The 22344-nt window shown below is 46.0% G+C and overlaps 1 protein-coding gene across 1 annotated transcript in view; it reads left to right on the top strand.

Moving 5' to 3' along the window:
• LOC116943657 (RING finger protein 150-like) overlaps positions 1–22344 on the top strand; it is a 156358-nt gene that overhangs the window by 73043 nt on the left and 60971 nt on the right. The window contains exon 2 of the mRNA XM_032956693.2: positions 2563–2807. Within this exon, the coding sequence (XP_032812584.2) occupies positions 2563–2807 (245 nt within the window). The remainder of the gene's footprint in view (positions 1–2562; positions 2808–22344) is intronic.

Here is a 22344-nt window from a genome sequence, read left to right on the forward strand (position 1 = left end):
GTGTGTGGAAAAGTTTGACGCCAGTTTTCATAGAGTGGTCGTGTCGCTACAGCTCTTTGCGGTGAGCACAGTGCCTTTTTAAAAACAACGATGCTATGCCTCTATAGATACAAATTTACGCTGGGCCATTTGTGCGTTCTGAGATTCAGCGGTGAATGGGACCCACCCTGCTGCAAATTGCAGTCGCCTTGGAACGGGAAAGGCTTATCTTCTTTGGTTCTTTCGGTAAAGTCACGTAGAATGAGAATAGAATAATAAATTGATAAAATAAAATAACACAATAAAATTCTCACGACGTTTCGGCCACAACACAAGCGGCCTTCATCAGGTGAAGGGACGAGACTGTCTGGAGGACAGCGCTGGAGCGAAAAAGCCACGCTCAGATCGCGACCTTTAAGCTGTGTGAGAAGAAACAAAGCGCCTTGACAAAGGAATTAGCATAGAATTTAGGGAAAGGGTTAGTATATTCTCTGTTCACGTGAATCCATTGAGCCGTGTTGATGTTTCCGCCGCGTGTTGTCATTTTGAATAAGCTTCTCGTTTCCACATTTTCTGCTGCTACCCACGAGCAAATTGTTTTTTGTTCATTCACCAAAATAACGGTGAAAGTGCCGGTGTAGACAATCTTGTTAAAATGAAAACCTGGCGTTCCGAAATCTGTGTATTTCTGTGTCATTACGGTTCAAATATGTGTTTACACATTTCCAAACTGGGCGCATACAGAGACGTACGCGTGCACACACACACACAGCAACATCCATTGTTATTTACCGTGTTTATTTATCGCAAGGAGAGCTAGCCTGATGGGAAGAGTCCCTTCTGTGAAATAGCCTAGTTAATGCCGTGTGACCTTCACTCGTTCAAGACAGTTGGAATGTTATGTCTCGCTCTTGTTGTGGCGTCCCTGGATTTTGGAATTGGCAAGGCTTCTTTAACTGCCTTTGAGCCTCCTGTCTGCCCACCACTTCTTTTGGGTTCAAATTGGGGGGGGTGGGTGAACACACTCGGGGAAAATCTGAAGGTGCAGCCCTGCAGTTGCTTTTCTCGTACCGCTGCTGGCGGAAAGGGTCTCCGCTTGAGGAAGCTCAAAAGGGAGGCCCCCTCAAGAGGATACTCTGCCACACCAGACAGGCGGCCTGGGAAGAGGCCGGAGTCGAACCCGCACATTTTCATCTCGGCACACGCGACCTTGCCGATCGACTTGACCGCACGCCGAGGAGGGGTGTGGGATGTTTTGTTGGCAGCCACACCGCCAGTTTGTTGCAGACGTGGCTCTGCGTGAGCCACACACAACAAACGGAACGGTGATCATTCCAGTGATGGCTTGCAATAAGGCCTCGTGCTGTCTTGGGGGTTTGGAGGAACAGGGCTGTCCATGAGGCTGTTTTGCCAGATTAGTAGACCGTCTTCTGTTCTTCAAGCGTTCGGTGATGGGGTCGCTATTTGTGAATGTTTCCCATTGCGCTTTACTGCCGGCCACTGGTCCAATGTATTTTTTGGGGAAATTGCTCAATATTAAGAATAACATCGAACCGGTGTGTGTGTGTGTGGATGTTTAACTTCTTTTTCACCGTGCTAGTTGGACGTGTGTGGGTAGGACGACAAACTAAACACAAAAAGCAGTGACCAGCCGTGTGGATTGGAAAAAACAAGTTTTACCAAAATACAAAACCTTGACATTAAGTTAACATTAACTTAACAAACCTTAACATTAACCTAATATTAACAAGTCCATACGGGTTATCTCTCCAAAAGAGAAGTGCAATAGTTAGATTTATTACCGGTATGTTTCCAATGCTTTAGTGACTGAATTATCTAGATGTGCTATTTAATTAGTAGCAACCAGTGCTTCCATCTAAAATGCCTGCCCTAATCAATCACATTACAACAACTGCACGATGCACATTCTTCTTCAGTGAGAGATTCCTCGTGCATTGTTGTCACAAGAATCGTATCAGGGCGGTGGCTGGGTAGCTGAGGGGTCGGAGCACCGTGCCCACAAAGCCACGAGGCTGGGTTCGAATACGGTTCTCGGCTCGGCCGTGAGAGACCACGGGAAAAAAAAAATCACAATTATACACTTCACTTAATTTGGCATCAATTCCATCGATGAGAGTTAGAAAGGTGTGTTTTATATATGTAGTTTTGACTGCCGTGCGATGAATGTTTCTCAGTAGCAGGGCTTGTGGGAAAGTGCACTTCCGAGTGTGCAGATGAAGGGGGGGGGGGTGACTTGAAGGCATCTCGGTGGCAGCCCTCTCATATCGGTTCCTCATAAAGCACGTTGTGTTGCACTACACTGACAGGTTTTAAAATGGGTACTCTGTTTTGTGAAATGGTATTGTGAACACAGTTGCAAGAGAAAGCATGGGGGAGGTGAGGCATAAATAATAAATTATGATAATAAAAATGGGAAAAGATGAGACTTTTTTTTGTTTATCTTCAGAGAAAATCAACAGTTATTTTTCAGAAGCATTGTGCGACGGGTGCTCCGTAGCATGGCCCAGTCCTCCTCCTCCTTTTTAACGCACTGCCGCAATGTGTCATCTCTCGCCCCGGCAGGTACGGGCGATATTGTGGCGGTGATGATCCCGTACTGGCAGGGTCAGAAGATGCGGATGCTCATGAGGAACGCCACCCTTTGGGCGTTCATCACCAAGGGCACACGCAACGTGCAATACACCCGCGGGCCCTCCGTCGTGTTCGTCTCCGTCTCCTTCATCCTGCTCATGATCGTCTCACTCGCCTGGCTCATCTTCTACTACGTGCAAAAGTTCCGCTACGCCTCGGCTCGCAACCGCAACCAGGTAATGCCCGCTCGGCTATCGGCGGCTGTGTGCGGTTGACTGAGCTCAGGGCCGCTGAGCGTCACGTGTCAGAGGAAGAAGCTGTTCGCCCCCCCTGTGAGCAAGCTAGCCCGATGTGCCATCTGCCGAGGAGGTGCGAAGGGCCATCCCCAGAGCCTTAAAGCGTAGTGTTGGCCTTCGTTGGTGATACTTTGAGCCAGTTATGGCAATGCCACATTCCCATAACGATGGCCAGCCAGTCTCTCTATGCATGTAAATTGTATTTACATGTTTATTAATAGCCATCACTTTTGTAACCGTTATTGTGTTGGTGTGTATTTGTGCAGTGGTTTGCACACTTCTCTCTGATTCTGGTGACTGGGGTTCAATTTACTTCAGTGCCTTGATGTATCTGAACCGGTCTTGGGCCTCTGCCTGGCTGAACTCAGCCTTCAATGACTACCTGGAATGGTGTAAAATATCGCGTTGGGGGGACGAAGGTAGCCGGGCATCGGGCTGCCCGCACTTAACGCCATGCCAACCTTCATTAATAGATGCTCACCAACAGTATTTTCCCAAACAGTGTGCTTGTCTCTGTGCAGGTTCATGTGGATGTATGCAACTGATTGGCCTTGGCAATGTGATTCGGTTTGTCTCTTTTAATTTCCGATTCATTGAATTTAATTAATTCATTTTGCATGGCCACTTCTGACTGCTGTGTCACAGCCTGGGCAAAAACACTCCTTAGAATTTTGATTTAAAGCTTTCGTGACTGAAGGGATTCATATTATTGGTTCTTTCGGTAAAGTCGCATAGAAGGGAAACAATAAAATATTAATATCATCAGGTGTGAAAACCACAGCAAGAAAATTTGAAAATTTTATGCTGTGATTTTCACACCTGATGATGATTGCTTGCGTTGCAGTCGAAACGTCGTGAGAATTGTATTGTTTTATATTTTTATTATTTTATTGTTTCCCTTCTACGTGACTTTACCGAAAGAACCAATAATATGAACTCCTTAGAATTGTTTTTCCCTGGAATCCCAGTGTCCCAAGTCCAATTCTTGAGAAGGCACACGAGTGACAGATTGCTTCTGTCCCCAGCGTGGACTTCCCCAAGGTCTGTTCCGTTTTAAAATGTGTACCTGATGAGATGTCTACAAACAGCAGCACATATCACAAAAAATATGGCTTGGCATCGTGCTGTCTCTACTGACCAGTCATTTCCCATCGTGGCTATAACTAGAATAATAATTACTGAATGGCTCTTCCGTCAACAGCCGCCATCATATTAAGAGAGTGCCCTTTGTATTGATAATTCAACTATAGGCTGCATTGTGACCAAGCACTAAACTCACAATGCAAAGGTTAAGAGTTAATATGCTGGCCAGGGTCGACTAAGCCCATCATCTAATTCAGGGTCAAAATTGGAAAACCACCTTGTGGGAAGTCACTCCTGTTTGTGCTATGAATAGACTGGACCCCACCATAATAATGTGGAATTGCTGCAGTGGGTCAGTACCCCCCATGGGAATGAGCGCACGACCCAAAGCTAAGACACGATGCCTTTGTTTTTTTTTTTGTTACAGTATTTACGTTTTTTTCCCCCTTTTCCTCCCGTGTTGAGGCGGTTGCCCTCGGATAGTGAATGCCAACCCGGAGAGATGATGCATTGCGAGGATTTCCTCACCAGATTGAATATCCCACCCCAGGTGGGAGTGCGGGGCTCCGATACCATTGACGGAGGGCGCGCTCGCCTCCAAGGGTATAAACATGCAAATGTGAAATGCGAACCCATTTGTTTTGCTCCCTTCATTATTAGCGAGGCAAAGAAAATGAGCCGCGCCACCACAGAGGTGGTGTGAGCTTGCCGGTCACAAAAGAGGGTCCGAGCGGTTGTGGAGTTTTCAGCATGAGACCCAGCCAGTGCCGGGGGTGGATTAGATCGGCCTGCAGGCGGTTGGAATCGAAATTGAAAGGGGGTGGCTTTTGACCGAGGTCATATTCTTCCATGTGACCCACGCAGCGCAAGATTTTCGTGCCGTTGAATCGTTTGTACGTTGATGTGTGTTAAAGGGAAAATGTGCAGCCTGAAAACTGCTTGTTGTGCTGCTGCGACCGTCTGGAACGTTCTTCCTTCCAATATTAGGAAGCCAATGGAGCTATGTATTTTTACATCTAGATGGAAAACGAATTTATTTCTAACCGCTTTTTTAGAACTGCTCGTGTTTAGTTTGTTGTTCTTCCCCCGTACCTCCGATTAGCACGGTTGGCAACGTACGTTGCGAAAGGAGTTCAACATGCATAGATTAACGCCACTGCTGGTGGAAGGATCTCTCCACTAGAGGTATCTCCCCAGAGAAGCCCCTCTTAACGGTATTTGGACTCCTCTTCCATACAGACCAAACATCTTGTAAGAGGTGGAAGTACCCATACTTTACCCCATCACATGTGACCTGCCAGTCAGCTGGCTGGTGTACCTATTTCTGCTGCTGTGTGGAAATTTAAGAAACGTGCCTCGTCATTTCACCTGCCACGCCGGGAGATTGAACCCCCTGTCAAGCATGCTTAAGCATTACATCGTGGCAGCATCCACCACATTAATATCCCAATATATAGCATTAATATGTACTATTGTGTATATATGGCATGTACACACGTGTGTGGGTGTGTATTTGGGAAGCAGTCACGGAGTGGTCAGCGCCACAAATCCGGCGACCCGAGTTTGATTCCCACTCATGGCCAAACACCCAGTGACGAATATCTGAACCGGTCGTGGGCCTCCCCTAAGTCGAATCGGCCTCAAATAATGGCTAGCTGGTGTGTTATGTAAACATCGCCACTGGGGATATGAAGGGCGCTCGGGACTGGTGCTGGCCACCCACCCCCTCGTGTACTTTGCCGGCCTTCATAGATGCTCCCCAACAGCACTTGCCCCAACAACCTGTGCAGGCTATATGGGGGAACTTTATGTTACTGGTGGCTAGAACGCTCGACTGCTTTTTGTCAGTAATTTCTGCAGGAAGTGCTGCTGCCTACTGAAAAGCAGATGTTTAAAAGACCGCATGCCATCCCCATTTGTAAGAATGGAGCAAGGCCATTCGTATGCAAGAAGTGTGCGGAAATGTTTTCCGCGCAGTGTGGTTTTCGAGACGTGATCTGTCGACTGCTGAATAAAGGCCTCGTCCAGGCATCGCTGTCCGACGGTGCCCTGCAGCGTCACAACAACACTGTCCCTTGCACGTGAGCCGATCTCATTGCTCCGTCTCCTTGGTGGCCATCCTGTCACCTTTGATCCCTCCTCGCCTGTAATGTGATTTAGTCTGAAATATGAACGTTAATACCTGCCCCTGTGGGACGATAGGCCCCCCCCCCCCGTGGGTCGTCTTTTGGAAAGGTCCTGAATCTCAGCGGGCTCTCACATCGTTGAATTATTGACATCAAACCAATACACGATTAAGAAACGGTTGAGTATAATACTGCGCATACATATTTGGGTTGTGTAACATTTCAAGGCCTCGGTTATGTGTAGGCTTACTTCAAGACTGCAGTGTGCTGCCTGTAATTGAAAATTCGATTTTTTATTTCCCCGTTGCAAAAGCATATCACATGTAAGATTGAGAGAAACTGCTTTTGAAAAGTTTAATCGCCGCCAACATGTCATGTGATGCGCTCCAATATCTCGCTTTGCCTTTCGTGCACACAATGCAACCGTGTGTCCCGTCGGTTCTTAAATACGCGCGGGGCAGTAAAATGTATCCTCTTTGTCACTATTTTAGCGCATTTCGGCAATGGTCCATTCTGACATTTCAATGGCTCTCTGTTTTCTGTGCCTATTTACACCTTCGGTCATTCAGTTATTTTTGAGATTGTTCTTGCAGTCTGGGGTTAATTTACACGTGGGTTGTTGAGAGTGTTGACAAATGAAAACAATTTTAGAACACACACGCTTTCATTGACTCTGCCCTTGGAAGAAGTGACTGAGAAGGATGTGTGGTGTTCGTGCGTGTGTGTTGGTCTGCGAGTGAACGGTTTTAAAACACTGCGTTTTGTAGGAAGATATTAAAATTATTAGATAACATTAACACGCATTAATGTTCCTGTTAAATCTGACATTACCTTTTTACAGCGTTAATCGCATCAATCTCGTAATTATTTCGCCTGGGCTTTACGGTAACTATTTAATTATTCCGTTATATTTCAGAGTCTTTTCCTGCATAGATGAAAATTGTGCATTTCTCATCATATCCGATATTGAGGGCCCTGAATCGGTGCTATCCATCTTGTGTCACCCTCGTAACTGAGGACCGATGCTCATGACAGATGTTTTCCACCTTTCGCGATCTTTAGCATCTATCCTCTCTCCCCTTCCATATTCCCTTGCAGAATAATCTTAACCCTTTCCCATTCCGATGCCGTACGTTTACGTACACGCATCTCATTGGAACAGAATCGAAAGCAAAAGGCCAAGCGGGGAGGGCGTGTGGCGCAGTTTTTGGCACAGTTCCTCCGTAGCCACACAACCGCAACTTTCAGACGTCTCTGACTGGGAAAGGGTCCCGTAATATCCACAGCTCTCCCTGGTAGGATACGTCCCGCATGTCCCACCTTCCCCTCAAGTCTCGTCGGTGCTCGATTTTCACGTTGTTGCACGTACGTTTGACTTCCATCGCACCCTACGTAGCCAACCGTGCTCATCGGATTCGTGTTGTCAGCGATGATCGACCTGCCACATGACCACCAACGTCAGCTGCTCGCCAAGAGAATTTATTTGGCCCCCCGAGAGAGGGACGGTGGAATGAGCCAACCTCCCTCGCCGGGATTTTGAACCAGGAATTTCTATATACTAAAAACCAACGGTGTTTATTTTTTTCCACGAAGCGTTTATTATCCATAGATGTGCCTTGATACGTGTCGTTTACAATACTGTAAATAAAACAAAACCCTAAACTATTTAATCTAGATCCGAAGCTTTCGTGACAGCAGGAATCCATACTCTCTGGTTCTTTCGGTAAAGTCGCGTAGGTAGAAAAATAAACTTAAAGTCAATCACGACGTTTCGGGCGCAACACAAGCGTCCGTCATCAGGTGGGAAAACATGACAGCATCGAGAGATGGCAGCGGCTTGCAGAGACCTTCATCCAGCAGTGGATTGACCATGGCTGATGATTGATGAAGCTGTTAATCGGTAAACTGTCGAGTTGCTGTAGTATAGAACATGCGTTTACGTGTATTGCTACATTCAATGCCTTGGTGACAGTTTACATGACAGGATGTGTGCTTGCAACACGGCGAAGAATAAAGATTACAGTCATTGTATTTTTTGAAAAAAAAACCCCCCAGCTCTGCTGCACGAATGCACCACTTGCATCGGGGTCTGTAGACACGGCAACGCTGTGATGACGCCTTGGTTCGTCGAAGGCGCAGCGATGAACGTTATTTTGTCGCTGGGGAGAAAAAAAAAAATGTAGCCCTGCTAGCAGATGGCGCCCGCAGTGGATCTGTGGCCCGCTGCGACAACACGCGGTGGTGGCACAGACGTTTGTATTGGGCAGAAGTGTCTGTTCTCTTAAGTTTGAAGGATTGGAAGGTGCTGTCTGTTGGATAGGCCGGTTTTGAACCCGGCGGAAGCGAAACTTGTAATGTCCGTCTCCATTGCAAGAAGAAGATCTCCTGATGTCTCCTTAACAATGTCACCAGGTGCTGCTCATCTCTGCTGGCAGCTCTGAGCTGTTGATGGGAATTACGCTTTCCTATGGCAGGGCCCTGTGCATCCGATAGGTTGCACAGTTGCACAGTTGTTGACTTTTTGATGAATTGGTGCGGGAAAGTCATCCCCCTCGCTGGGATTTGGATTCGTGAGCGTGTAACAATGCTTGAATTTTATGAAGCGTCATCCATGCCAGTAGCATCCCGTAACCATATTCTTTGGGTCTTTTGGTGAAGTCACGTAGATTGGTTCAAAGAAAATAACAGAAAACCACGACGTTTCGATCGCAACACAAGCGGTCGTTATCAGGAAAGGTGGTTAGCCTCTAACGCTGTTCATTAATTATATACAAGAACCAAATCCCATGTACAGGATCTACCAAGAAAATGACAACCCTTCTACCAAACAAAATTAAAAAAAGAATAAACAAAACACAAACAACATAACGGTTGTCACAACAACATATTGTGAGTCCTCTCCTAGCTGGTTATAAGTAAAATTAAACCTACTTCAATAGTAATAGGTCCACGATATGGAAAGCGCCTGGGCTTAAATCTCTCTGTCCTCTGCCGCTCTTCACCTCTATTCGTCCCGGATAGATGTAATACAATTTGGATTCTTAAGACATCCAAATACAAATTTTGATCTTCAAATGCTTCTCCATAAATACATTGGCATGCTTTCTAATTACTTTCGTGCACTATCTTACCCGAGATATTTTTGTTTAAAAAAAAAACAAGATGCCCTTATTATAAAATAGTTCTGCATTCCTTTCATGGTTGTTGTTGTTACTCTCATTATTAGTAGTAGTAGTATCTAATAGGTGGAGTGATAAAGAGAGAACAGGGTGGTGTGGTGGCCAAATCATTTTATTCTTCTGTTATCCACCAGGGTTGTAAACGGCATCTAATAAGATCCTGGGTATGGACTCCCCTTTTATTGCATTATTCCTATTTCTCAACCCTGTCGGGATCGCGCACGGCACATCTGCCCTCATTGTAAATAACCTATGCATTTTACATTTTATGACACGCGTGTTCATAAACTATTCATGCGCGGAGTTTATTATTGAAATACATTTTTTTTTTAGGCGTAGAAAGGTGGTGATCGTTTACAAATTGGTAGGAGGTTGGCGTGGGTCCCTTTTTTGAGGAGCTGCATAACGTAGCAGCGCTCTCGTGTGTGGAGTCTCCGTGCCCAACACTGCCGAGACGCTGGGTTTGTCTCCAGGCTGCCACCGCAGTGGCGAGATGTTAGCTACCTCGCCCGGTATGCAGGAGGTCGTGAGTTTGCATGTTCACCCCAGGTTCGCGTGGATTTTTCTCCCGGTCCTCCAGTTTTTCCCTCCACATTTAGAGTATTTGGCTGCTATAAATTTCCACACGATGATCAGCCACTTCGTTGAGCTTTCAGTTGTGGCCAGGTCACTTCTGAAAAGGAGCTGTTTAGTTCAGTGGCCTTACCTGGTCAAATGTTTTTGTTTATTAAAGCCATTACACACAAAGTTAGTTGTGGGGGGATGGGGGTCACAGTAAGAGAGATGATGCATGAACCCTTTTCGACCTCGGTCGAAGAGCACTAAAGAGGGGGGGAAAAAACTTTGAGATTCACATCGACAGTAATCTGGTCGACGGTTACTCATTGGCTTTTTCGGTAAAGTCACGTATGTAGAAATACAATAAAATTATATTGAAATATAAAAAAATTAATTGAAATATAAAAAATTATATTGAAATATAATTTTATTGTATTTCTACATACGTGACTTTGCATAAAATTACTCATTGGCTTTTTCGGTAGTCACGAAAACTTTAATTCTTTATGGTCGACGGTTGTCAACGATTAGAGCAATGTATCGTTATTGCGCACCAACATCACGTGACCAAGCAGTGGCATGACGCAAACAAAAATATTCAACCAAACCAAGAACATTATAGCGGCTGGACTTTTATGAGGAATTGTTTCCGTCATTGCCATCCTCAGTGCCGAGCCCCATTCTTTCTCGTTAGCGTGCACTCGGAGATCCCCCGTGTGTTTGCTGGCATCTGGTAAACACCGTGATGTATGTGTCTACGGGGTACGCGTGCCCGTTTGCAGCGAGGGGATCCAACGCTGTAGTGTTTAGCGGTGCTGTTGTGTAAAAAATCCCGGCCGCCCGGCTATGATGAGCCTCGCTTCATGCACATCGGCGGCAGGTGATGTTTGAACGCGTCCGGGGACCTCCCTTAGGTCGGCTCAAACTTCAGTCGACACATGGCGCTGTTTTGTAAACATCGGCGATAATGTTCCACATGCCGATGCTGACCACGCCATCCTCTTCAAATGCTGCGCCGGCCTTGTCCCAACGGAATACACGGGGGATTGTTTGTGAGTTTATGGCACGTGCCACGTTCTGCCTTAACTCGGGTGGCATGTTGATGCTGGGTAATCGGATCCAGTCTGTGCATGAAGCGTGACTTTTCAACAAATGCCCCTAGCGCGCACAAATTAGCCACTAACAACACGTACGTTCATGTAAAATGTAATGTGCAATTGCGCACGCGCACACAATACATGTAAGGTACATATGATCCAGGGGGTTTGTAAAATGAGACTGGCCCCTGCCATAGTAATGTCGACATTTCACTCCAGGCTCTCTCGTTTTGAGCCGGGAGACATTTTGACGTTTGCCTTCTATTCCCTTAATGCATTAACAGACAAACTAACCCTCACTACACGGCATATGAAGCGCGCACTGCAGCATTACAGGCTTGCGCGTGCACCACGTGGTGTACGGCACTTGTACGCCACATGCAAATTCTTGTATTTGCCCGTAAACGCCGCATGTTTGTGGCTTTCGATCGATGGCGATGGCCACACCGATTGAACGGTGCGCGGGTTGTGATTACAAGGAACGGCCCTTGTAGGTCATTGGTGGTGGGTTTCTAAGGAAGGGGGGGGGGGTTTTATCACCGGCGCTCTCGACACTTCAGAGACTCGAATCGTGATTCATTGACAAAGGCGGCCGGCAAGGGCGTTGAAATGTCCAGTGTGGGTCGAGATGTTGCGAACAAGCGGTCGATACGTGCGGGGGGGGGGGGGGGGTCACTTACCCCACCCTTAACCTCGGGTACCTGGACACCCGTGAATAATTAAACGATGCCAAGATACGGCTCGTACTCAATTACCCCACCAACCTTCAATAACGCCCGCGCACCGGATATGCAAATTATGCGTGAGGACATCTCCCCCCCCCCCTACCACCCCCATCCGCTGGCCGTCAATAATTATTCATCCACACGTGTGTCACCTTGCGTGGGGAGATGCGGGCAGGAGAATGGCGCGCCTTGTTAAGAAGATGCGCTGTTGTTTTCGAGGATTTGTAAAGCCACGGGGCAGCGTTGCATTATTTAGTTGATGAGCTGTGTAGCAGGTCGATATGGACAGCACTTAGCATAATAACTCAAGCGCAGATGGGTGGGCTGATTGAAGAGCCAGATTGTTTTTTTTAACTTAGATGGACATTGCAAAACACTCTGACAAAGTAAACTGGAAAGGAAAGAAATACATCGGGCTGAAGCCCCTACCCATCGCGGAGATAAACATGACCTTGTTAGACTTTGACATGACAAGGTTTGTTTTAAAATAACCTTCGGATATTGTTTGACCAAGAGCGGGCACACTGGAAGCAAACGATAGTCTATGGTGACTTATACAAGTTCCATGCAATAATGGAACAACCTGTGACTCGAGCGCAGAAACGTCAAGGGGTTGTGAAAGTGTCGTGTACCGGGTGTTGCCATGTGAATGAGACGGTGACAGCGGAGGAATTCCGCGGATGCTCGTCAGCGCTAAGGGGCCGTCCATAAATGACGTCACGCGAATTTTTGACGATTTTTAAACCCCCCCCCCTCCCCCTTCGTCACACGGCGTCAAAAAAAAGTCAGACCCCCCCCCTTAAATATGATGTAACAAAGCTCTGCCCCTCCCTCCCCCAAAATAAAACACGCTTCAAATCGCTTTAAACTATTGTCATTGTAGTGCGTATTTAATGTGGCGCTGCACTCTGATGTTGTAGGAGAAAACATTTATTAAAAAGTCGATTTAATAAAGTAGAACGTGTTGTCTATATTTATTTAAAGTTGCGCATTTTGATGTGACGTCGCATTTCTCAACCCCCCCCCTCCCATCGTCACACATCGTTACAAATGTCTGACCCACCCCTAGGTGCGTGACGTCATTTATGGACGGCCCCTAAGGCAGTCCAGACAGCTCGCGTGCAAACTGTGAATCCACTCTCAGTGCTGGCAATTGGGGAGTGGGTGGGGGGAGCTGGGAGGGAAGTGGCAGTAATGTTTTGAAAAACTGATTTCACATTTGCCTTTGAGCAAATGACCCTGAATTGCCCCAATCGCATCGTGTCTTCGTAGAGCGCGGGGGGGGGGGTGTGCTTGTCTGGTTTGCACTTGCGTGGGGGGAGATCGCCTGGCAACACCCACATTTTGTAGGCACGGGCTGCGAGGCGGTCAACCCCGACGGCCTGTACAGCCATTGGAATGAAGCCAGATGCGTGTGGCGCCTTCAGTGCTTGCCCCCTCGTACGTTTGGGTTTTCTCTGGGTGCTCCAGTTTATACCAACATGCCAGACGCTCGTGAATGGGATTGTCCAAAGTGCACTCGTGCAGGACCCTGCTGAATAAGACTATCGAGGCTACGAAGCTTTCCTTGGATAAAGGACATCATCATCATCATTATTATAATACTTTCTACAATTATACACCTTTTACTTTGTCTTCAGTGAACCACCGTTTCTTTGAGATTTGGTAATATTTTTGTGCTTTATACGTGCAAATGATTTGACATTGTATGTATGTTGAACTCCTTTCCCACCGTACATAGCCAAACCGGGCTAATCGGATGTGAAGTGTGTCTGACCACACTGCTGATATGCCGCTGTTGACTTCAGGGATCATGAATTTGTGTAAATACCGTGACCGCCCTTCTAATGAAAGTCCGCTTGAGAAACGGTGAGATGTCCTCTGGTTGTGCAAATTGACGAGGAATTATCTGCAGGTGAGGGAAAATGTAGTCGAATGACCAGTGGAATATTAACAAGGGAAATTTCATGTATGGTAAACAAAAAAAATATGTATTTCTGTATTACAATAACAACAAATCAAGCATTTTTGCTCAGTTTTTTTAGCTCGGTTTTATGTTTAGCCTTTTTTTTTGCTTTCCAAAATATATGTTGAGTTTCAACAGGATGTCGTGCGCCGTTACATCAATTTGGTCTCGCACTCATTCAGATAACTCGGCCCATCTTCCCTCGAGGGTGGCTAATACCAGTACCACTTTGTGGGAAGCGACTTAAAATAGTCTTATGGGGAGACTGGATCCTATCATGGTCAGGTGAATTTTCCACAACATAACTCACGGCTGGCTAAATAAATGAGCGCTGTTCCATTGCTTGCTTAAGCATGGGGACACTTTGACTTTGAGGGTCTTGCTTAGAGACTTGACTGGCCAAGATTTGCTTCGGTGCCTGTCGCCCTAAATCTGCTATCCTGGAAGGTTTTGTGTAGCCTGATAGACGATGCCCCCGCCTTGCCCCTGGGCCTGTGATGAGCTGGTATTTCCCATTTCGGGGACGCCAAGGGCGGAATGTCAGCACTCTTAGCAAAATGGAACAAGTGGAGACTTATTACTCTGAATTACCGACCAGTCACAGTTGATCGCTGGACCGATAACAAGGACTGGCTAAATGGCTTTTAAGGCGCAAGTGGTGATGACCACGCATGATTCGGTAACAAAGCAGCCGAGCTGAACAAAGGGGATACCTGATGGAGAGGGTTTAAGACTTATGTGCACAGTGCAGAATAATGCATCCAACATTCGGTGAGAAAAGTTAAGTAAACATCAGTCTTAATGGACCCGAAGTTTGATCTTGTCTAAAGGAAATGTTGCATATTTCAAAACAATATGCCGACTTAAATATACACTGGCTTTTCTGCAAAGAAAAGAGCGCTTGTTTGGTCTTTTATTGACACACCTAATGGTCTGCTTGCCATTCCACCTGAAATAGGTTGCCATGGCATCTCGGTACGGTTTGAAAACCTCTCAAGGCTTTGCTCGCAAATGTTCAGTGCGGTATTTGGTTTCAGCCCTTAATCTAAATTGGTCTGATACGAGCAGACCTGAGCCGTGCGGCTCTGCGCACCTTCTTTCGTGATCACGATTTTGCACGTGGTATAAACTTTTAAATTATTGAGAAGATTACATGCAAAGCTCCTCCTGATTAATTTCTCCCAATCCGAACATTGTAACGTGCGACGGCTGTTAATACGTGCGTTGGATATCATGACCGAAAGCAACCCCCCCCGTTGTCACATGTTGAGGACCGTGTTACTTGACTAGAAGGCAAATGAGCCCAACTGGAATCGAATGAGAGAAGCCCTCTTAACTGCCCGGGAGTGAATGAGAATTGTATGTGTGGATTTATATTTGTAAGACTGTCGCAATTCATCCCAGTCGCCCCTCGCTCTTTCTCTCTCTCTCTCTCATTACACCTTAATGCAGCTCCAAGCCTAATAAAGGTTTTTTTGGGGGTTAGATCGTGTAAATATAAATGTGTCGTTAAACCCACCACTGCCCGACACAGCCATTTAGTGAGGTTCGTCACTTAAACAAAACGTGCCAATTAGTTACTACTTCAGCCACACCGTGTGTTGGAGAGTAAATCCACAACATTTACAATTCGATTACCGTGACGTTTCGCTGATGATTGCAACCAGCCTCTTCAGGCGACAGCCAGAATTGAATTTACGAGACCTAACCAAAAACACCTTTTATTATCAATAATATTGGTCGTGAAAGCGCCTACGTGTTTAAACATCTCCAGCCCTGCTCGCAACGCAAATGGAAACGCGTACCTAGATACGGTGGTGGTGAGGATTGTGCTTGAGGCTCGGCCACGGTGAGGTGAGCTGAGCTGACGCGAAAGCTATCGGCGCGTCGTTAAGCACGCGGATGCGCCACGACTCAATCTGTTGACCGTCTCGGGTGGTGGAGGCTAGTGATGACACAAATTTGACTCGAATAATTACACAAGTGGCCTTAACCCAAAATCCATTAGGATTCGTAATGTTTGTTGCGAACACTCACGCGTGAAGTTAAAAGCGCATACCCTCTGAAAGTATCACGTGTTGTTGAGAGCTACATTATCGGCGAATGCCCCATTTTCATGGGGTGTTATATTTACTTGAATGTTCATTAAACTTCAGCACAGTAGTCAAATTTTTTTTTACTTTTCGCAAATATAATTTCCTTTCAAACATTATTGTTGCTTTTAGCTTAATGACATTTGAAATTAAAGAGTGGCGGTGTAAAATGATTGCCGTTAGCTCATGCAGATTTACAGTTTGTATTTATTAAGTGTCTAAATAAAACTCAAGATCTGCACATACACGCACTTCGGGGGTTTATCATTATTAATAGTCTGTCTAACTTCACAGGTTTTGGACAAGTGCTGTCAGTGAGCACCTACTGAAGCCACATTCGGGGTTGTGTGGCTGGCGCGCGGTGCCTGCCTGCTCTCGTCTTTTCCGCCGCCGTTGTCCACACTGGTAGAATTTAAGGCCGAGTTAACCTCGGGCGGTACCAGGATACCTTTTACCTACTGAAGTTCACACAGCGTGGAAACAACGTGCGGCTGTGTTGCTGCATCAAGCCAGGTCACTAGACCCCGGGCGGGCGAGCCTGAGCCCTGCACATCACCGTCACAGTTGTACAGCGTCGCTATCTGACTCTCGCTGAAGTATAGGCGGATGTGTCAAAAGGTCTGATGTGTGAGCATTTTCACGAGATGACATTTACACGAACGCACAGATGTAGGGTTCCTGGACAAAAATGAAGTGCATACTACTTTTAAACACGGGGAAATGCTTCACTGTGCTTTAGAAGTAAGCGGATGTTCGCGAGGTTAAGAACATAATTACTGTGCGTGATGAGGTTAAATTTATTAGGTATGTATGTTGAACTTCTTTCACACTGAATGTAGCCAACCGTACGAATCGGAGGTGATGGCTACATCATGTACAAATACATTGCTGGGCGCGGGTGGTTAATTGGTCAGTGTAGACACGTGGCGGTCGATATGTGACGATGCATTGTGTAAGGAAAAGGAACAGTGAAGTGACCTGTGAGAGAAATTTTCAGCGAATTATTTTTATTTTGTGAAAGCTAAAAAATATATATATCATGACCACATTCAAAGCGTTTCCACGAGCGACCATATAACTTTCCGAGACAAACACTGGAATGTAATTCATAATAAAGGTTTTTGGGTTAGATCGCGTTATTTATTAATGTGTCGAAACCCTCCACCACCCGACACGGCCAATCAGCAATATAAAGTGTCACGTTGACAAAAGACAATTAGTTCACTACTTTAGCCTACCGTTGTGTTGAAGAGTGAATCCACAACATTTACAGTTTGAATACGACGTTTCGCTGGTAATTACATCCAGCATCATCGCGCAATTCGCCAGAATGGTAAAGCCCTCACTTGCTCTCGGTCTACGTGTTAAACTGGAATGTAAGCCTGTGGGCAACAGGAGATCGGGCTGCGGAAGCAACGATGGCATTGTCCGTTAAGTGCAAATGTGGCCTGTCAAATAAACCCGGCCATAACCACCTATTTAATATCTCGCATTCAGCTCCAAAATGATGCTTGCTGTAAAAGTCCAGTTTGTCTGGCGGAGAGACATTGTGATATCCAGCAGCGCCCAACTCACAATCGAAAGATTGCAATTTCAACTTCCAGTTGGTGGGTGACTCGGCCCATCATCCGTGTAGGGTCGATTTAAATGACTACCGCTTTGTGAGAAGTCCAATGGCGCTTGTCCCTATGGTTTGACTACCCCTGAAATAGGGATGTGGAAGTTACGTCACTGGTTCAGGGCCGGCAACAAATATCATCCTCATCATCAGTTGCCATGATCAATCCACTGCTAAATGTAGGCCTCCCTACACCATCGCCATTCCTCGTGGTCCTGCGATGCAATCCAACCGATGTTCCCCGGCACACTGTCTTGCATGTGGAGACGCACATTCACTGTGTAGATGTGTTATGAATTTGATGGTTTTGGTTGATAGTAATTGTACAAACACATCTATTCTTATTTTGCCTTGACACTTGATCCAGCCAAACTTGGCTCTGCTGATGTAAATAAGGACTCTGCCCAGGAAACATTTTTTTTGCCCAGTGTGCCAGTTCAGTGGTTTTACCTGCACGTCAAAAATAAATTTAGCATTGAAATATTCACAGATGCGTTTGAGAGGTGAACTATATTTTTATGCAGGAGTAAATTTTTTGCCAGCATTGTGTAAATATTTTAGCAGTTGCCTTTTTTTTGCCAAGCTGGCTAATTGGAGGTAATGAATACTGTGTATCATTGTTTTTTTATAACACCCAAAATGCCAAGTCCTAATGAGAGCCTAAATACTGGAAGATGCTTACTGAAAATAATAAACATTCTAGTGGGGGGGGTTTTGGGCTTGAAAAGTTTAGATGTTTCTTTTCTGCTAGACGCTCTTACTCTTGATCAAGCATCCACTGTCTGCTGTGGATTGGGTAAGACACTCGATGACTAGACATCAAGGGATGTCCCTACGTGACCATCTGCCTCTGGAGTTCTAGCCCATCGGCGTGTGTGTGTGCGTGATTCTGGCTACAAATTGAGCGTTTGCCGCACGATGGAATGAAGCTTTTGCGTTGCACTAAAAAAACAGTCGCATGACAATATAAACGGAAGAATAAATGAAACCGAGAAAGGAGGAGAGAAAATAAATGGAGTAAAAAAAAAACCCCATGTCGGTAAAACAGTCACGGGCAGTGAGATTTAGGCTCGGAGCTCCGTCCGCACCGCACACTGAGCGGAACGACTGATTAAGAATTGCAGGCACCTGCGTGGCTGCATTTAGGGATGAGTTATATACATTCTCAAACCAAGCATACTTGCTATGTACGTACCGCTCTCTTTATCTGCTGCTAAGCGTGATGGATGACATTTTAAAAATGGGCCGCGCTCATTTTCCTTTTGATTACGTTGCTCGCCAAGTGCCTTTTTTTTTTTTGGAGAAGCGGCTGCGGCTGCTGCGGCGGCGGCGGCGGGGGTTTCGGTGGAATTCGCCGGGGCGTGCAACGCGTCGTGTGTTCTCTCACACCAGCCCGTGTCCGGCATGGCGAGGCACGGCACGCCCGTCTTGGTGGCTGTGCGGGCCAACGGTTTTATTATGCTCGCACGCCAAGCCGGTTTGCCCCGGAGCGTTCATGCTTTGATGCCAACAAATCCAGCAACTTCCGCGGAAGTGGAGAGAGGTCATCGTTCGTGATGAAAGCTGGGGTTAACCAATTCCGACACTTTCTGCAAACGATGAGAAACTCGGTGATGCTGAGAAGCGTGTGCAGGCCTGTAACAAGAAAGTGTAATATATGCAGAAGGTTATTCCTAATAGCTATGAAACCGGTATTAAGTTATCGCCTTTTTCTGCTGCTGTATAAAACTATTCGATCACAATTTTTCCTCTTTTGAGTTGATGGTCTAAAACAATCCCTTTGTGCATTTGTAGTGTTGACAAAGGAGGCAGAGACTTCTTTGTAAGCAACACTGTTTATTTACTCTAACGTCAGAGAACGTCTCGAACACAGAGAGGTAACGGCTTCTCCCACCCGATAGCCCAGAGGATGATACGTCCTCACACTTAGTGTGCCCTCCTCACACTATACTCTGCTTAACGGGTACCGCCACTGGGCCGTTCGGACCTGGCACTGACAAGGGCCGGAGGTCGGAAGTCCCAGGGCACTATCTCGATGTCTTGAGTCTTGAGGTGAGTGCGTACTGACCCATGCTGGGGGAGCTGCTGCTGCCCTTTGTATCCTTCCTCTCCCAAGCATCCTGTCTCTCGAGAGAGGGTCTGGGTCCAACCGTTGCCCCCCCCCAGCCCGCTCTCTGTGGGCTCTGGCCCCCTCACCCCTGGTCAACGGTTATTGTAGTCGTGACTCATACAATACTGCTATGCAGGTAAGTATACATGTTGCGCGTAACAATGCCGCTACACATTATACGCACAGTGTGGTGATGCAGGACGTTATAGCAGGATGTACACAATATTCACAGTCATGCCTTTTGCTGTCTATAAATCACATTTTGTGTGCGTAATGACTCTTAAAATATGGGCGTTTGATTGAAGAATCATGCCTGTGTTGCTGTACGGGTCGGAGAGCTGGGCTTCAAAGCGACTAGGAAATAAACTAATGGCCTTTTTTTTAAATAACGATGCATGCTGAGGATATGAGTAATTTGATTTCGGGGTGAAGTAAAGCAACCTGGAAGTTCATAACAGAATGCGGCAGGAAAGCGGAGGTTTCAGAAGATGGGTCACGTGCGTAGGATGGAGGAGGGCAGGTTACTGGGACATGCATTGGAGTGGTACCCAAGGGTTAGCAACCAAGGGGGAAGATCTAAAGCCTAGTGGTGCAACACTCCTCTAAGTAGAGGCCTTGGAGGCCATGTGTCTACTTTGTAAGAGCTACAGAATCGAGCGGCATGAAGGAGGCGATAGTGATGTGTGGTAGCATCAGTGGCATTGGACATGATTATTACCTCTTGTGCAGGACCTGTAGAGGTTTACCTAGAGTGTGCACTATTGACTTTTCCATGATTTTTTTTCCATAAATATGATAATAGACCATCGTGTGTGTGTGTTGCTGCCCAAGTGTGACAATTACCAACATTTCCTGTTGTAAACAAGTAAGTTGTCCCCGTTTGACTGTGGATTCACATGTGCGTCTAACATTAGAGATAATGATCCTCTTATGGCCTCTCATCTGGTCAAAGATCACCTAGCAATTATTCAATCAAGAGGACTTTCATTCGTAAAGGTTTCCTTGTTATAATTAACATTTAAAAGCCATTTCGCACCACGCATTCCGCACGCAAGTTGTGCCACTGCTCGGAGTGTGCTGTCGCCTCGCTGGTTCACGCAACTTGGAGGCCCCAGACTAAAATGAACCCCTTTATGCGGGGAAGCATTGATGCAGAAATGGAACATAGATATTGGATATTGCGATACCACAGTGTGGTACAACAAACGATGGTGGCATGCGCTTGTAACCTCGGAATTTTGAGCCAAATTGGTGCAAACTTCGTACCTTTTTAGTGAGAGACACGCAACCTGCAGGGTTATGGGGTCACCGGTGTCGGTCAGGAACGCAAGTCCAGGTGGGTGACCTCTGTCTGGTGTGGATTTTTAAGTGTAACCGTTTGGATATTTTCCAGTTTTTGTCTCGTACACAAGACTGTCTTTCAGGAATCGTCCAAAAATCACAGTACTCTGGGTTTTCTGAGTTAATACACCAACAGTCCTGAAGTCAAGTGCTGCTCATCTGCATTGCCAACTCTGAACCACTGGTGGAAAATCCACATTCCCATGGCAGAGCCAAAAGTTTACATAAAACAAACGCCTCTCACCGAGCTTAAAAGACGCTACGAATCTTAACAGCGTTCATTCAAGCTCTGTCGTCCCGACAGTTCTGTTCTTTCACCTGAAGAAGGCTACTTGTAAATTTTGATTTAAAGCTTTCGTGACTGCAGTAATTCATATTCTTAGTTTTTTCGGTAAAGTCACGTTGAAGAGAAACAACAAAATAACAAAATATATATAAAACAATAAAAAATTCTCACGACGTTTCGACCATAACTCAAACGGTCATCATCAGGTGTGTCGGTTTGCATAAATTTATGCATAAATTTATGCAAACCGACACACCTTTATGCATAAATTTATGCAAACCGACACACCTGATGATGACCGTTTGAGTTATGGTCGAAACGTCGTGAGAATTTTTTATTGTTTTATATATATTTTGTTATTTTGTTGTTTCTCTTCAACGTGACTTTACCGAAAAAACTAAGAATAAGGCTACTTGTGTTGTGGCCGAAACGTCGTGATAATTTTATTGTCTTATTTTATTTTATTATTTTATTCTCATTCTACATGACTTTACCGAAAGAACCAAAGAAGAAAAAAACCTGTTGTTTTTCGACCAAATTTGTGGATTTTTTTATGGTGTATTAATTATGTAACATGTAACAGCCATTTGTCTGCTGGGTAAGTACCCGGGCCTCCATCTCATGCAAGGCATGGGGGTAATTTGACAATACTTCCGTGCGATGGTGAGTAAGGGTTGGGCGGTAAGGGTTTGTCAAGAAGGGATGCTGAAGATGTGAGCTTTAAACACGGGAGTGTAGATGTATGGTACAATAATGGCTTTTTTTTCTGCACTGCCCTCTGATGGTGATAACGTAGTCCAGTGGCAGAAGCCTCTCGCACCTGTTATCCATGGTCATCACCCATCCAAGCACTATCCAGGGTCAGTCCTATTCGTTTTAGAGATTTGGTGAGGTCGAACACAATTTGGGTGATTTTTGTCATCGGCCCTCAACATACCAATTGTAGTATATTGGTGTGTGCCCTGTATACAACATACAGAATATGCCATTGGTTGCGTGGCTATAACTGTCATTCATAGCCCTTTGTCAAGCCACTGCTGGATAAAGGCCATGCTGTGTCGGTCATGGGAGTTGTTTGACCATACTTCACCACAGTGCTCTGCGTCGATTTGAGAAGGGGGGGGGCAGTACCCAGGACGGCTGCAGAGATGGTGTTTATGGGTGCAATTTGCATGTTGGCAGAGGGCCATTTACCTTGGAGCAGAGCTTTGTGTGTGCGCGTGTGTGCGGGGAGCGGCAGTGTAGCGGTTGGCGCGTTGTGCTATGAACTCGGCTACCCCGAGTTCGAGTCCCGC

This window comes from Petromyzon marinus, chromosome 18, assembly GCF_048934315.1.
Source record: "Petromyzon marinus isolate PM22_M1 ecotype Great Lakes invasive population chromosome 18, UKy_Petmar_22M1.pri1.0, whole genome shotgun sequence".
Lineage (NCBI taxonomy): Eukaryota > Metazoa > Chordata > Hyperoartia > Petromyzontiformes > Petromyzontidae > Petromyzon > Petromyzon marinus.